Below are 16,529 nucleotides of genomic sequence, written 5' to 3'. Positions count from 1 at the left end.
ACAGGCACAAGGGACGTAACACCTTGGTTGCCAAGGTTGGGGGCACATTGGTGATGTAAGGAATGGTTAATATTACTTACAACGCCATTGTCTATGGGCGGTGACCACTTATCATCAGGTGATCCATTTGCTCGTCCGCCTACTGAATCATAAAAAAAAACTCACATACATACATATATACACGAACCCAAAAAATATTACTCTCTATGAATGAATCCTGAATTGATTACACTCTTTTTCGGTCAGTCGTGTAAAAATAAAAATACAACTAAACACAATATTTATTCCATTACGAGTTTATGGACAGACTCGTACAACTCTATCGGGGAATCATGCGTTAGTCAATTTAGTAGCGTTGATACTATCGATTGATTGCATTTACAAAACTCTGTATAGGGAAATGAAACCTAAAGCCGGTCAACTCTGAGCTAACCCAGCGGGTTAATGGGGTTAAAGGAAGTTGACAAGGGTTATTTAAGTATTAATTTATAGAAACTTATACATATTTTATCAGATCTATCTACGTATCTACGCCATGACAGAGACTGTATTAAAATATTGTAAGGTAGAATTTGATAAGCGCCGTGTACAAGAGATAATATGTGCATTTATTTTTTAATGGCATATCATGATTACATTCTGCAATTACTCAAAATAAATCCAAGTTTGTCGGGTAAATGTAGTTTTTGGTCGTATAAAATGTCCAGATTAGGAAGCAAGGCTACTTCTTTGACTTTGTTATGTTTAATATGTTACGATTTTTGATTTTTTAAATTAGTACGTGATTTCTTCTTAATTCTATGTGATTATACATTTTCAATTTCGTGTTGCATTGATTTAAAAAATATATTTGGTATAATTTGTGATAACACCACTAATTAGCGTATCTATGTCTCTTAGCAGAAGCTCGACATTGAAAGTAAAATATTTAGTAATATCGTTGATAAAATGAGATGATTACACAGGGTTATTCATTATTTTATGAAAAAATATAACATATATTTCGATTGTAAATAAGAAATAAACTAAAATTATAAATAAATATTGGACAACATCACATACATTACTCTGATCCCAATGTAAGTAGCTAAAGCACGTGTATTATGGAAAATCATACGTAACGACGGTACCACATACACCCAGACCCAAGACAACATAGAAAACTAATGAACTCTTTCTACATCGACTCGGCCGGGAATCGAACCCGGGACCTCGGAGTGGCGTACCCATGAAAACCGGTGTACACACTACTCTACCACGGAGGTCGTCAAATTAAAAAAAGTTTGATTTTAATCATTTTTGAAATGAAATGCTTGGTAGGCCATTTTAATTAAAAATATCGTTTTTATGTATATAATGATCTTTATTATAAGCGACAATTTTATACATTTTATGTATAACAATTTTATGTATAAATAAATACATTTATATATTAACTACGTGTTGGTACAAATATATAAAGCTATTATATATGAGAAATCAGTTTCAATATAAAATTATAAAAAATCTTTTACATAAACTTCTATCGTGTGTACACATAAACAAAGTATTCCTTAGCGCGTAAATGTATCCGCATAATTGCTAAGGCCAGGCTTGATTTTCCTCTTATAACATGAGTCTTTATTTAATAATAAATTATTAATTGACTTTCAAAATAATGATTTAATATATGTACCCTTTAATAAAATATATAACATTTTAAATATAGATTACGATCCGTTTTACGTTGCAGACTGTCGACAAAGCGGTATGCACGGAGGAGTCGGGCGCGGCGCGGCTGGAGGCCGTGCTGGTGGCTCTGGTGGAGAGGAAGGCGCGCGCCCTGCACGCGGAACAGGCCCGGCGCCACGCACGAACACACCCTCTACTCTTGCTACTGCGCAACCATGTGTCCGACGGTATGTGTATATTTATAAAAAGTTTCAGAAAAGTTAATTGAAATCATTGATGTAAATAATTACAATACTTTTGAAAAAGATGCTACCTAAAAAGGAAATGATCTATTTAGTAATATTGTTAAAAATATTCAAAAGAAGCACTCACTTGGGCGAGCAACGAATTCGTATTGTGTATTATTAGTTATTTATAAGAATTGTCGAATACATAAAGTGATCGGTAAAACTCTGCTGATTTTATGTTTACAACATTTTGTTTGTTATCATTTTACTGCATTTTTATCAGAATGAGTAATGATAGTAACAATAATACTAAATAGATAAGTATAAAGAGTCTCTAATTTAATCGTATTTGTTGCTCTAGCAGAGAGTAATTGAATCGTAAGTACGCTCATTTCCTTTTTGCTTGCACAGCATGTTTACTATCTCGGAACGGTTCTTTCGCGAAGTCGTATAAAAGTTCTTATTACGGAATTGGTGTTAATGGCATGCATATATTTTTTATTTATATGTTATAGGTGAATTTGTATTTTGAGCCGAGGTGGCCCAGTGATTACCCACGTGCAAACTTCTTTTTCTTAACCGATAATTGCGGGTTTAAATTCATGCCAGCACTGAATTTTCATGTGCTAAATTTGTGTTTATAATTAATCTCGTGCTCAGCGGTGAAGAAAAATATCACGATGTTCACGAGGAAAGCTGCAGGTGTCTAGTTTCCATGAAATTCTGCCACATGTGTATCCACCAATTCGCACCGGAGCAGCGTGGTGGAATAAGCTCTAATCCTTATCCTCAAAGGCCTCAGCCCAGCAGTGGGCTTAGCTGTGTTTGTAATTATGTCTCTGATGATATGAAGATTTAGCATGAATAATAAGCACTTCACTGAAACAATGTTAGGAAAAAAATAGAGAAATGGACGAGGTAATGATATAGGTACACGTACTAGTTTACGAATTCATACGCATTATATTAACATAAAAAAATAGTTCTTACATATATTATACAATAAAGGATAAATACATTCTTATTATATCAATAAAAGAAAATTAGAGTGACTTTTAAGTTTAATTAATATTTATAAGATGTTGGAAAAATAAATTTCAACCAAACTGGTATATTTCTAATAATAAAAAGAAAATAAGCACTTAGAGCATATTTTTTTTTTCATTTCGTTACAATTTATTAGATCTGTGGATATAGAGGAGCTAGAGGAGGCGCTCTCCGAGGTTGTCGGCATGATAACGGAGACTACCGACAAAGTTAATTGTTCTGACGTGACGTCACAGCTGGTTTTTCTAAAACGTTTATGTAAATCTCTTTGAAATTTAATAAAAGATCACAGACGGTATAAATTGCAACTTTTTTAAGATATAAGAAAACTATATGTAATTATAAGATGCTTTAAAATGTTTTGTACCTAAACAGGTAATTCTTCTTATAATCCAGACGTAACTGGTTAGTACGAGGTATACATATTTAAAGATTTATATATATTATTTTTAGAGGAGGCGTCGATCGTCGGCAGTTCCGGCGAGAGGCTGCCGTCGCATTGGTGTGAGAATGAGTTCGACCAGCAAAATAAGAAGAAAAAACTCAAATTACACACACATGGGTTAGTAAAAACAAATTATCAGCATTTTTTTAACTTTATTCACTGTATGAAAATTATGTTATTTACATACAAATTAATAACTCTTATATATATAAGAGTTTTCTGGAATACAGAAGAAGTTGTAAAATTTAAATTAATTTATAAATAAATACTAGGATATATAAACATTTTAGGTACCAACGACCTAATGATATTTAACATATAAAGTCCAATCAAATTGATTGATATCCTTTCTCTAATTATTTATCTACCTGACTTGTCTAGCCTGAAGTCTTGCCCTTGACTAAAATTTCAAAAACTAGTACATACACATCTCAATATGATAACCTATAACCGACTATTATCGTAATTGTGACTACGGAATCTGAGTTTTATTATTATTTTAAATAAGTTGTGTGTGTTGTTGTGTTAGCGATTGGCCCACCTCATGATAAGTGGTCACCACCCTTCATAAAGATTAATATATTCCGTACTCTTACATCGTCAAAGTGATATAATCCTTGGATTCTGAGATATTATGGCCCTTCTTACACTGGCTCATTCACTCGTCAAACCGGAAATCAATAACACTAAATATTGCTTCTCGACGATATAAAAAGTGATGGTATTTATCAGAACGTGCTTGTACGACGCTCTGCCACCAAGTATTTGATCTCAGCCCAGACAACGGGCCGCGCTTTCGATTCGTTTAATTAATATATAATTTATAAAAGTGTAAAAATAAAACATAAAATAATTTTACAACAACATTTAAATTCAAAGCTTCAGATAACAATTGTAGTTATTTTATTTCGTCGTGTAAGATAGTAAAATCATTCAATTTTATCTTACAGAGAGAAGTTAACAAGTCCGGAGCAGTTGGAGATGGAGCGTCGACGACGTCGGCGCAGGAGACATGCACGCGCCCAAGCACACGCGCAAGCGCAAGCACAAAAGCCCAGAAAGCACCGCACACTTCTTGTGTCAGCCATCGACGAACAGGCTAAAGTTATACACGTTAGTTAAACGAAACTTTCGTTTAATATAAATTTGTAGTACGAGTACTTGTACAAACCATACACATTTTGAACTTCTTTATTTATTCAAAAAAATACCTCGAAATAGAGGAAAGACAAGACCATCAAATTATTTACGGATTTGAATTTCGAATCGTCACGCCCTCATAAATTTATATTAAAAAATAATTTCCGCTAAGCTAATAATTTTGGAGCCGGAGACAGGTATTAAGTACACTATCTCCTTTTCTGTACCCTTGATAACTGAATATGCAAATCTTCATGATGATCAGTTTAATAGTTGAGACGTTAAAAAACGGCATAACAAAGTATTTTTTCTTTTAAGAAAAGCGATAATTATGTATTCAATTGTCCCTCGAAAATTAGTAATTTTATATGGATAAAACTTTAGAGATGTAATTTGGTTCTTCAAACACGACGAACAATATGTGGTTTCCGATAATGAATATAACTTATAAATAGTATGGCATTTATTGATAGTCGTAACTAACGTTTTTAGTGGAAAAATAAAGTTGAACAACTATAGTTGGCGTTTAGCGTTTCGTATTTTCCAATGTGTGTAAGGAATTATTATTATTTATTACCACCAAAAAATGTGCTACCTGATTCTGCCAATTTGTCCGTCCGCCTAATTATCCAGTGAAAAGAAAACTTGGGTCCTAACCAAAAACAACGGGTATATACAATATCCGTGAAATCCTATCCACTTTTAATGTACTTAATGTGATATAACTCATCACATTCAGAGACGTGCCACCGTTCTTAACGATATCAACAATGTATATTCAAACAAATGTACACTAAAACACTAAAACAAGGGTAATAAAAGCGAAAACGAAGACACTAATATAATATTAATATAAAAAAGCAGATGCGGTTAAGTTATAAAAGATATAGTGATGTATGAAGGATCGCAAGGACTAATATTTATTAAAACAACACACATAGTATTTTTAATGCATACTTTATCACAGTAATTTTATTCCATTTAATAGACCAATATTTTATTAATTCTGTAGAAATTGTTGTAATTTTCTTATTATTTGATTACGAATAATAAGAAAATTAAAATTGTTCTATTTTAAAGAGGTTTTGTGTTAGAATGAGTATTCATAACTCAGTATTTATTTTATTACCCATTAAAGTTAGACGTTATAAACGAATATATGACTAGAATAAAGTAACAAAAATTAAACCGTCATCAACAAGAGTTTAAGAGAGTGGGACTCTTGCTGTTGTTACTTTTTTATTTTATTTAATAATAATTGACATCATTATTTTCTAAATAAATATTATTAGAATTAAGATGAATTAGAATTAGAATGAAGAATATTAAATGTTCAAAAAAAACTTAAATCTTTAAAAACTGTTTACCGACTTTTAGCAGTTTTGTTCCACCAAGCCACCTTGGTGAGGAGGTCAGTTTTTTATAGTGTAATGTAACTTATATGTTATAATATTTCTTATGCTATAACATGTATATCTTGCATGATTATTCATTATAGTTTTAAATAACTAAAAAATACATTCAAGTCAATATAATGTATTACCAATTGTATATATGTACATACTTTCTGTAAACAATCGATTTGACATTTAATTCAAATAGCTAAATTGTAAATATATTTTAAGCTATTAATTATACATTTACTAGCGACCCGCCCTGTCGTAAGGGTGCAATTTATTATAAACAAATGGGAATTTGCTGAGCAATTAAATTTTAAGTAGGTACCTACCACTATTTATTTCATAAAGTTTATTAACTTATGTAAATGAAAAATATGAAGAAAATAAAAATTGGTTTGAGTCGTAATTTTATTGTGAAATAATAGATCAATATTTGTTCATGGCTTATAGATTTAAATTGGGGCAATTGAAATTCTCAGGGTCGAGGTTTTATTATATTAAAGCGTTTCGACTGACCGTTCTGCAAACGATATTTTTTGTTACACATCATTTAGAAACGGTGATATTTCAATGTATACATTAGAATGTTATGGTATATGTTACAAAGGCAATTTTAATCTGTATTAAATGTTCTAGGCAACTAACATGTTCATCTGAATAAGGATTAATTATAAAAATGGCTTCGAAACAGCCGTTTATTACAAATTTGTAAAAGACAAAAAAAGTTATTATGAGTTTACCTTAATAGATAGACAAATGCTGTCACGGACTTTTCTCTAGGCTTTTCATACGATTTACTGGTAATTATATTAATGTGTCTCTTGAAGTTTAGCCAGGGTTAGCCTTGTTAGCGTACGGAAACTGTTTATTGGATACAACACAGTTCAGCCATTTTGTACAATATTTTTGGTGATTCAGTAGAAGAAAGCGGAGATATACAGAGAAACAGAAAGCGACTTGGTTTATAGATTTGTATATTAACCTATATATAAATATTGATTTATTCAAGTATTATTCAGATAGTATGTAATTTGATTAAATACTTATATAGTTCGAGTATATATTTTTTTCAAAACCGACTAGGTGCATTTTGCTATTCAGTAGGTAATGTATATTTTTATATGAGAACATGTATTTACTTGTTTAACATATTAAAAACATTTTTTTTCAATTTATGTATATTAGTTATTATTTGTACTACACAATAATATAGGATTTTTCATATCATATAAACCGTATTTCTTGAAATGTATATCTTTTATGATATTTATTAAAGTAAGATTAGGAAAAGTTTCAGTCACCTCGAATTGCAATTGCTCGTAGCGTTCATCTCAACCTTAAGCAGCACTGACTGTATAATTAAATTACTGTGAGAGTGAAGTAAATTAATGTTTGTTTGTATGTTCACCAGGTATTGGACCCCGACGAGCTCCCGAGGCGCGCTCGCTACACCATCATGGTGACAGCTTGCCTGCTACTTTTTCTTTGCTTGCTTCTTGTAGGGGTCACGCTTCGTATGGCTCCGCTTATTGATGATATGGGTAAGTCATTTTGTATTACTCTTTATTTTATTTATTTAATGGAACGTTGCTATGATGTTCTCCTAAATGATCACGGCGCCAATAATCAAAGAAGAATAAGCAACTGCTCAGGAGATATAATCGTGCTCAATGATTTGGGTAAAAAATATAGAGTGCAATTATACACTCTTCAGAGTGGATCAACGCAGCAGTGGAAACTGGAATCATCTTGTGTGCAATTTTGTATAACAAATTATATATGAGAGCATGAGAGCAGTCCAATACGTTTGTTAATTTTTAATAAATTATATATTTTAAATTTATACGTTGTTATCCTGTTCTAGCAAGAAGACCGCCTAATGTATCAATTGTTTTGTGTTTACCTTAATCTTTTTACTTGTAAGTTGGTGCACAATGATTACCAATACATTTGGAGATTTTTTTTGTAAAACCTTACTAAAAACTACTAACCGATATTAATAAAAGCTATACTAGAAGATGCAGTATTTCGGATAGTTTTAGTTCATAAAGTAACTATACATTGTTAAATAAAATATAGAATAATAAACACTTTAAAGTTAATAAATATAAGCATACTTTATTCAAGTACGCTTTTATGAGCACTTTGAATGGTCTCATTACAAATGATGTCAATTAAATTTAATGATAAAACTCTGGTATGTAAACCCTTAATGGTGTGATAGCGTGTTCTATCCGTAAAAACTAACAAGAAACTTCACAATTACAATTCTATAGTAACTGATAATAATAGTTATACTCGTTCCGCCTTCGTACGGGTAAAATAGTTTTAATCTCGTGCAATTTTTTCTCAAGTTAATTTAATTATACTAACCTTATAATATGATATGATATATAAAATAAAATAAACGAGTACTGCTACGGATGATTTCAACAGTTTTCTTCTTGCTAATGCTATTTACTACTTACGAGTACGATTATGTTTTATATATAACTTGGACTTTTTTCAATGTTATTATTCCAAGTTATACATATACTTGGAATTAATTAATTCGATCTGTTAAAATAAGATTTTTTTTATTAATAGTTATTTTGTCGATTTTCACCCGTAGTTTCTTTTTTATACTTATAAAAAATCGTTGTATCAGTCACTTATATATACGAGTAGGTACTCTTAACATCGGCGAAACTAAAACAATACCTACCGATTCTGCAAAATTGCTTTACTATTGTTGTCGAATTTTCCGACTTAAATATTTTTCCATGTTTTCCAACTTTATTCCACTCTTACAGGGTTTATTATTATCTTCAAATTTAAATTGAACCAGTTGAAATATATTATATCAAGAGAAAAATAAAGTACAATTAATAACATCATCCTGTCGGTTAGAAAAATGACACAAAAAATATACGCACGTGGCTTAAAATTAATTTGTTGTTGATATTCATTGTTTAGTTTTTCGTGAGGGATGTTTGTTTAAATTTCATTTATCTAAAAAAAAGGTACAAATTTTATCAAATATTTGTAAATCTTTAAAGTGGCGTTTTTCTTCATATTGGTAATTTGGTTAATATAAATTTAGGTTCAATAAAAAATAAACACAACAATGTAAATGTTTAATTTGATTTACAAATAAAAAAAAGCTTATAATTTATGTTCAAAAAGTTATAAAAGCGGAAATTTAAGTAACTTTATTCATAATATAAATATTTATTTTCAAAGGATTTTTCGAAAACTTAGAAGAAGAAGAAGAACTTATAGAAGCTATCGAGTACCTCACCATACGTCTAGGTAGTAGACACCACTGCACTTTGATCTCGTATCAAAGCGCAGGATCAAGCGCCTCGTCCTCTTTTGTATGACACAGATTTCTTAATGAATAGTTAAAATGCTTCTTTTCACTATTGACTTTTCTGCTGAAATTAGTCGTAATAATGGCAAGATACACGGACATTCTGAGTATTCACCAGGGAACGACTATAATTGATGAAACACCATATGCATTGCAACCTCGTCATAAATCAAAAAAACAGCATTTAGTACGACAGCAGTGGAAAATGCTACTAATATTCATATATTATTTGAAATTGTTTGGGGACTGGAGGAAGGAAGAAGCTGATTTTACTTCAATATAAATCTTGTTAATTTTTGTTGTATGTATAATTGTTTTTTCTTATTTATTTAAAAGATACATTTATATATTATTTGAAATTGTTTGGGGACTGGAGGAAGGAAGAAGCTGATTTTACTTCAATATAAATCTTGTTAATTTTTGTTGTATGTATAATTGTTTTTTCTTATTTATTTAAAAGATACATTTATAAGATGAGGTTTTTTTTGTTAAATTTAGTATCATTGGAAATGTCTTGACCTGAATTTGTGCCTTTAAGTTTTCATATGATACCCATTGATAGTTTTCTTACTGTGTCAAGTTTTCCGAGTATTTCTAGTGACTATATCGATAGTCTAGAAGACAATGTCCTAAACATTTATATTAGCACTTTTTGTGAATTTTTGTTTAAGCTTCTTAAACTAAATTATTTTCGTGGGCAACACCTATATTTAGTTGGTTATTTATCTTTGTTGAAATCCTAACTAAAACAGAAACGTCTATTTTAAGAATTCACTCAAAAAAGTCATTTTAATAAAATAATCAGTTACCAACTACTTTTGCACGGCGGTGTTAGATTTACAAGTTAATAAGTCTTTAAAGAATTGACCAAAATTTCGCAAAAAATATTTTTCAACAACATTTCTTCATGAGTAGATCTCGATAGGAATTATATTAATGGATTCAGAGATAAATGTTCAGAAAGTTATATCACATACTTTATACCAACTATTTTAAAAACGTTCAAAATTTATAGCCTTGTCTATGTATATTCACAGTAGCATTGATCACTTTGATAAAATCTGTGATAATCATTGTATGTGCACAAGAAGTAAGGATAAGCTTAGAACGCCAAGTTTCCGACCCCACAAAGTCAATAAATCATTCTTGGGACAAGGTATCCGCTTCTATAATAAAATTCCGCAGACATTTTTAACTTTGCCGTTTCATAGATTCAAGTCAATTGTAAAAAATACATTGATAAAGAGGGCATATAAATACATTGGCATAGAGGGATTAAATTGATGATAAAAAAGCGTGGAGTTAATGTTTGTGGATTTCCAGGCAGGAGACATAACATACATATATAATTGTATTTAACGAACATGACTGTATTTTTAGATGTTGAAAAAGAGTAACTACTGAGTTTCTTGCCGGTTCTTCTCAGTAGCTTTACTTTAAATATTTTGTTAAATGACGATTCAAAAGTGCTTGTAAAAGCCTACTTGAATAAAATATATTTTGATTTTGATTTTTTTTGAATAATCTTTTTTATTTCATGTCTTCCTTTTCATTCTCAAGAGGAAACTGCTTGTAGTGAACAAGTCGTCACAAATGTAATTACACTCTATATTCTCCGACTCTTACTATCCAAAGGGACGTTAAATCCGACATGACTGAAAAGAACAGCATTTGTGCTCTCCGTTTTAGATAGATTTCCAATTCAGACACTCTACGATGCTATTAACAAAAACCCAATAACTTTTTTAATGTTCCGGGGTTTGCTCCTATGGCCTCGGGATCTGCGACTTAATAAGCTGAACACTTAACTGACGAGGTAGTCAGTACCATATATACAGCTTTTGTTGTACAATGTTATGTTATGTTAATGTTAAAATGTTATGTTTATTAACATTGAAAAATTAAATGAGTTTATGCAAACTTAAGTTAACCTAAAAGAAAAACGCTGTTATAAATAACCGGTACGAGTGGAATGGTGACGAGAACGTTTGTAGTTTCCACGTTGAATCGCTATTCAGAGAGCAAATTTTTCGCCCAGATATGCCGAAATATGAACGTGCGTTTAATACATTAGCGGTGTCGTAACAAATTTACAGGATGCTATTTTAATTAAAAATATTCTTGGAATTTTAATCTCGGATAATAAATTTTAATCACAGTACTAGGCTGCACATAAATATAATTTGTAAATAGAGACTAACATTTTCACCAATTGTTTGATTAATCAACATTCCGCCGCGGCTCTATTCACCATTTTTTTTTCCTTAATAAGCCAACGTGTCAGCGTATGTTCTTCGTAATCTTGTTTCCAGGGAACCAGTGAGAGTCTATCAGTCCTTATGCCATTATCACGACTAATTTCAAAGAGGTCAAGGATGTCAAGGTAGCATAAGTCCTTTGTTGAATTATCATTACTTGTACTCAATATACAGCGGTATTCCTAGCCGAGAGCTATTGTTATGCGAAAACATTCATTGTTTAAGAGTGTTTAAAAAAAAATCTGTAGTATCGCATCCAAACAGTGAACTGAATCTTTAGTAATGAATAAAGCAAAAGTAAACCATGTTTCTTTTTCATTTATTAAATTTTAAACGCTTTTTTTTTATTTAACCTATAATTAATTTATTGGTAATATATATGAGGACATCTTGGTCTTAGGAATAACTGTAGCCGGCAAGACCCATAATGAGAACGTGTCAATTTAATTAACACAACATTACACAAATTATTACAGAATATATATTATTAAAAGTTCACCTAATAAACGTATGAATCATTGATCGTTATGGTAGACTGAATAACTGCTACTTATAATATGGGCCCGTCTGGGTGGGTACCACCCACTCATCAGATATTCTACCGCCAAACAGCAGTACTCAGTATTGTTGTGTTCCGATTTGAGTGAGTTTGGGTGAGTGAACCAGTGTAACTACAGGCACAAGGGACGTAACATATTGGTTCCCAAGGTTGATAGCGCATTGGTAATGTAAGGAATGGTTAATATTTCTTACAACACCATTGTCTATGGGCGGTGGTGACCACTTACCATCAGGTGGCCCATTTGCTCATCCGCCTACCGATATCATAAAAAAATGTGTGGCTTCTATGGTTCTACAATGAGATAGGCTTTCATCGTCGATAAATTTATATCCTTATAGGTACTTCTTCAACGAGTTCAATTTTACTTCTACCGTAATATAATTATCGAAATTCGTTTGCGCATTTCAATCGATTGTTTTAGTTTTACTTAGATGTAGGTACCACCCCTTCATTATATTTTCAACAGCCAAACAACAATACTTAGCCTTGTTCCAATTTGAGGGGTGAGTGAGTCAATGTTCAATCAAACTTAAGTTATAAGGGACATTATATCTTAGTTCGGCTTCGCAGGTTAGTGCCACATTGGCGATATCAGGGACGGCTAATATTTCTTACAGTGCAATTGTCTATTCAATGGGCGTTATCGACTACTTACCATCAGTGCCCCCCTTTTGCCAGTCCGTCTACATATTTGAAATAACATAAAATATAGATATAAAATAAATTCGTTAAGTTACTTCGTCACGATGTAAAGTAATAATATGAAACTATTTTTATATTAATGTCACATAAAGTTTATCAAAAGATACAATTGTAATATATATGTATATAACAAATATAATTATATTCATAAATAATGGTTCGTAAAAGAAAACAATGCAATTATTCACATATTGTCCTCAGCTTCTTGGATTTAGTCGTTTGTAAGCGGAAACTATAATACTTACCTACGTGGCACTGTAGAGTCGTAGTAACGCGCTTTAATTCCTGTGACTAATTCTGGGGCACGTTCCAGTTTAAAATACGTTAGTTGCATAACGGGTTAACCTTTTAAAGGATTTTTTTATTCAAATAGATTCTACGCGCAACGGTTTATTTTAGTATTATACGTTTATTATTGTGCATGCACAAAAATGTGTGTTTAAAAATAATTAAGTTCGGTAAATCGATGTTAGCTAGTTAAATTTAAGTTTGGATGGACATTTTATGATTGTGTTTATAAATCAGAATCGGCTTTTGTTGATTTAAATATTGTTTCTGAGTCATTATTTTTTTAATTTTTAAGAATAGCCTTTCAATATCTCTTCGTTAAACATCATATTTCTCAGATTTTCCTCTGTATAGTTACATGACAGATTAGGAGTCTTTATAGTATCTCCAATGTAAATTTTAAGGGTATCTCAATTTAATTAAGATTGTATTTTAAACTGATAACCAAGTCCGAATTTTACGCCTTTGTAACATTGGGGTGAGGTAATCTATCTGGGTTTTATAACGTTAATTAACAGAAAAATATACAAAACAAATTACGATATTATTAGAAATAATTAAAAACTAAAAGTATATTACAAAACCAACATCAGAGTAATGAAATTAATAAAATACTATTTTGTCATTTCAATGGTATTACAAGCTTGTTGCGATTTTCTAAGCAAATAATCGAAACAATTTTTAAAGTAACGTTATAGGAATCCAATATACGAAAGGTACGTTTTGTTGTTATTACAGAGTGTTTGTATTTCATTCGAAAAGCGCTATCTATCGTTACGGCGCTTGTTTTTAAAACTCTACTAAGATATTTACTTCGCTCTAGTGTGAATTCACATTCTTAAATTATAGGTATGAATAAAAACAAAAAAGATTATTTTAATTGATTATTTTGGAAATTGATTTAATGATAAGATAATATTTTATATTTATATTTTGGGGTGTAAGTTTAACCAGTCTACTTATGCGTGGTTACATTATTACTGGTTATTCTCGAGAAACCTCTCAAAAAATCCATAGAATGTATATGAAAATAAACATCTACACTGGTACCGTTTCCGACTATTGCAAATAGAATAAAAATCACGTAACTCCATTAGCAGCTCTTACTTCTCTCTAAAGGTTATGAACGTTTCCTAAGTCTTAAAAATTAGGAACGTTACAGCATGATTAAGCTTCTGACGTTCCTTCATTGTATATCCCAGTGGGCGGCATTAATATACCGCTACACGTGTAATTAAAGCTCTAATTAACCCGCAGGCGTTGTGCGGATTGCTTATAAAATCTTGTTAATGCTTCTTAACATTGCAGGGTGGGTGCCTTTTTACTATGTGGAAGATTAACATTATTTTATAACAACCAAAAGAATATTGGATGTCAGTTTATTAATATTTATGAAAAAATAACAAAATCATATATTCAAATAAAATATACCCATACAAATTAAATTAATTAAAGAGGTCAATTAAGAAAAACATAATTTTATAACGAGACGACAACGGCGGTAATAGACATCAGCAGCAGTGCAAATAGTTTTATTTTAATATGAGCTAATTATTTCGTTGTGCTAGGCTATGACGATTTTATGTGTCATATATTTTTTAAATAAATTTATTTACTTTCCAAGAATATAAATAAAATATGACACACAGACAGCTCTTTGTTAAATGCACATAAACATTGAAGTAGCAACGTAAAATTTAAATAGTCATTTGATATTTAATATGTATAAGTCATACTTCAGTGTGATGGTACAGCTCTTGTCGTACCCGGTCCTCGTCGCGTGGACGCTGTGGACTCTGCAAATACATTAAATTTTCAATTTCGGAGCACTTTCCCGCACCTCTGTAAGTGTACACAATACAAAAGTAAAAGTTATTTGCTTCTAACTTAGCATATTATATTGTTGCTTGACCGTTCGTATAACATGTTCTGTACCAGATCGTAATTTCATATGTCTTAGGTTTTGCCAATAATGTCAAAGATTGATTTTTTTTTATTGTAGTATGTTATATATACAAACATTTTACTAAATTTTCAGCTTGTAATGAAGTATTGGCTGCATGTAAACGTTATTAAACTGCAACAAATACCTCTCAGTATTCAAACTAGAATGGCTGCGGTTGGCTTGAACATAATTATCATCTATTCATTACACACCAGATTAACAGTCTTGCTGAATTCAAAATTAGATATTCAAACTAGATTATAAGAGATACAACTTAATTTTCTTTTGTTTTATAGACAGTAACAGAAATGTTATTTGAATTTAAACAAGGAATGAATAAGAATTAATTTTATTTAAATAAAGAATATATGTATGGTTTCATGCAAGTGTGTTAAACAAACTATCAAATATTGTACCATAAAAGAAGAAAAATATAATCATTCGTCTAATAAGTTTTATAAAATATAGATAGAATTCTTATTACAGAGCAGAAAGATTATTTTGGACCTCAGACTCAGTCCTTTTACATAATGTTATCGACTTTAGATATCTCATTGTTTTAATAAATCTCAAAACTATATTCTACAAATATTTTAGCGTCTCAGTTGATTCTTTCCGTTTAGATTAAAATATTTCTTTTGAATAATAATATGGTTTTTATTTTGACTCGAAATTGAATTTAGTCTAACGAAATAAAAGTCGGAAAACCAACCATTTATTTGCTAGATACCGTGTAAGAAAGGAGGGCTAGCAAATAAATAATTATAAAATAAAATTAGTAAGTGTCTTTAGTTTTAATTAAAAACATAACGTTGTTCTCAAAGTATAGCATAATAGTAACAAATAAAGTGTTGTGCAGCTTGTGTGACTAAGATAATAAGAAAAGGCCTTAACAATAACAACCTACTTCATACTTTTCAAACCAGTTCCCGACATTTTCAAAGCACTATATGATGGAGATACCCTCCGTCAGTGTTCACTACTCAAGGTTACTAATGATATTTGCCATGCAAAGGACAATAGAGAATTTAGTATTCTCGTTTTACTGGTAGGTATGTTGTTTTCTTAATAAACTCCTGTGATAGAGTGGTTTCAATCCCATCTTCTTGGTAATCGAAAGATGAAAGGCTCTCACAATGGACTTAGTTTTGGACTTTGCTTTAACGGCTGTCATTCGATAGGCGTTTCTTCTTTTCTATTTTTGATCTCTTTACCGACGATTAAAAACTTTGTAGACGCGACACCTCGTCAGATCTAACTGCTAGTATTAATTCAGGGCTAATGAATATCACGAAATGAGCCAAATGTTTGTGACTTCTCATTTACCCCACGAAATCGTCTTGATATGGCAGTTGCGAGATTAATTGGAGAAAACTGCCATAAATTATATCTTTGATGGGCGTGAATAGTTTTAAGCTAGCTAGCTATATCCTGCACTGAAACCTTTCACAGAGTGCTCAATTAATTCAGCAACAGTTTTCATTAATCAAAA

General features: G+C 31.0%; 2 protein-coding genes across 2 annotated transcripts in view; both read left to right on the top strand.

Annotated features, from left to right (window-relative positions):
• The window catches only part of LOC113401228 (uncharacterized), a 112,892-nt gene extending 111,578 nt beyond the window's left edge, over positions 1–1,314 (top strand). The window contains exon 8 of the mRNA XM_064215387.1: positions 1,301–1,314. The gene's annotated coding sequence lies outside the window, so the exon portion shown is untranslated. The remainder of the gene's footprint in view (positions 1–1,300) is intronic.
• LOC113401141 (uncharacterized) overlaps positions 1–16,529 on the top strand; it is a 106,158-nt gene that overhangs the window by 32,788 nt on the left and 56,841 nt on the right. The window contains exons 3-6 of the mRNA XM_026640902.2: positions 1,733–1,898; positions 3,399–3,507; positions 4,341–4,503; positions 7,342–7,471. Coding sequence (XP_026496687.1) covers positions 1,733–1,898; positions 3,399–3,507; positions 4,341–4,503; positions 7,342–7,471 — 568 coding nt within the window. The remainder of the gene's footprint in view (positions 1–1,732; positions 1,899–3,398; positions 3,508–4,340; positions 4,504–7,341; positions 7,472–16,529) is intronic.

This window comes from Vanessa tameamea, chromosome 7 (assembly GCF_037043105.1).
Source record: "Vanessa tameamea isolate UH-Manoa-2023 chromosome 7, ilVanTame1 primary haplotype, whole genome shotgun sequence".
Classification (NCBI taxonomy): domain Eukaryota; kingdom Metazoa; phylum Arthropoda; class Insecta; order Lepidoptera; family Nymphalidae; genus Vanessa; species Vanessa tameamea.
Note: the sequence above shows the minus strand (reverse complement) of the source record. Positions and strands in the feature narration are given on the sequence as shown.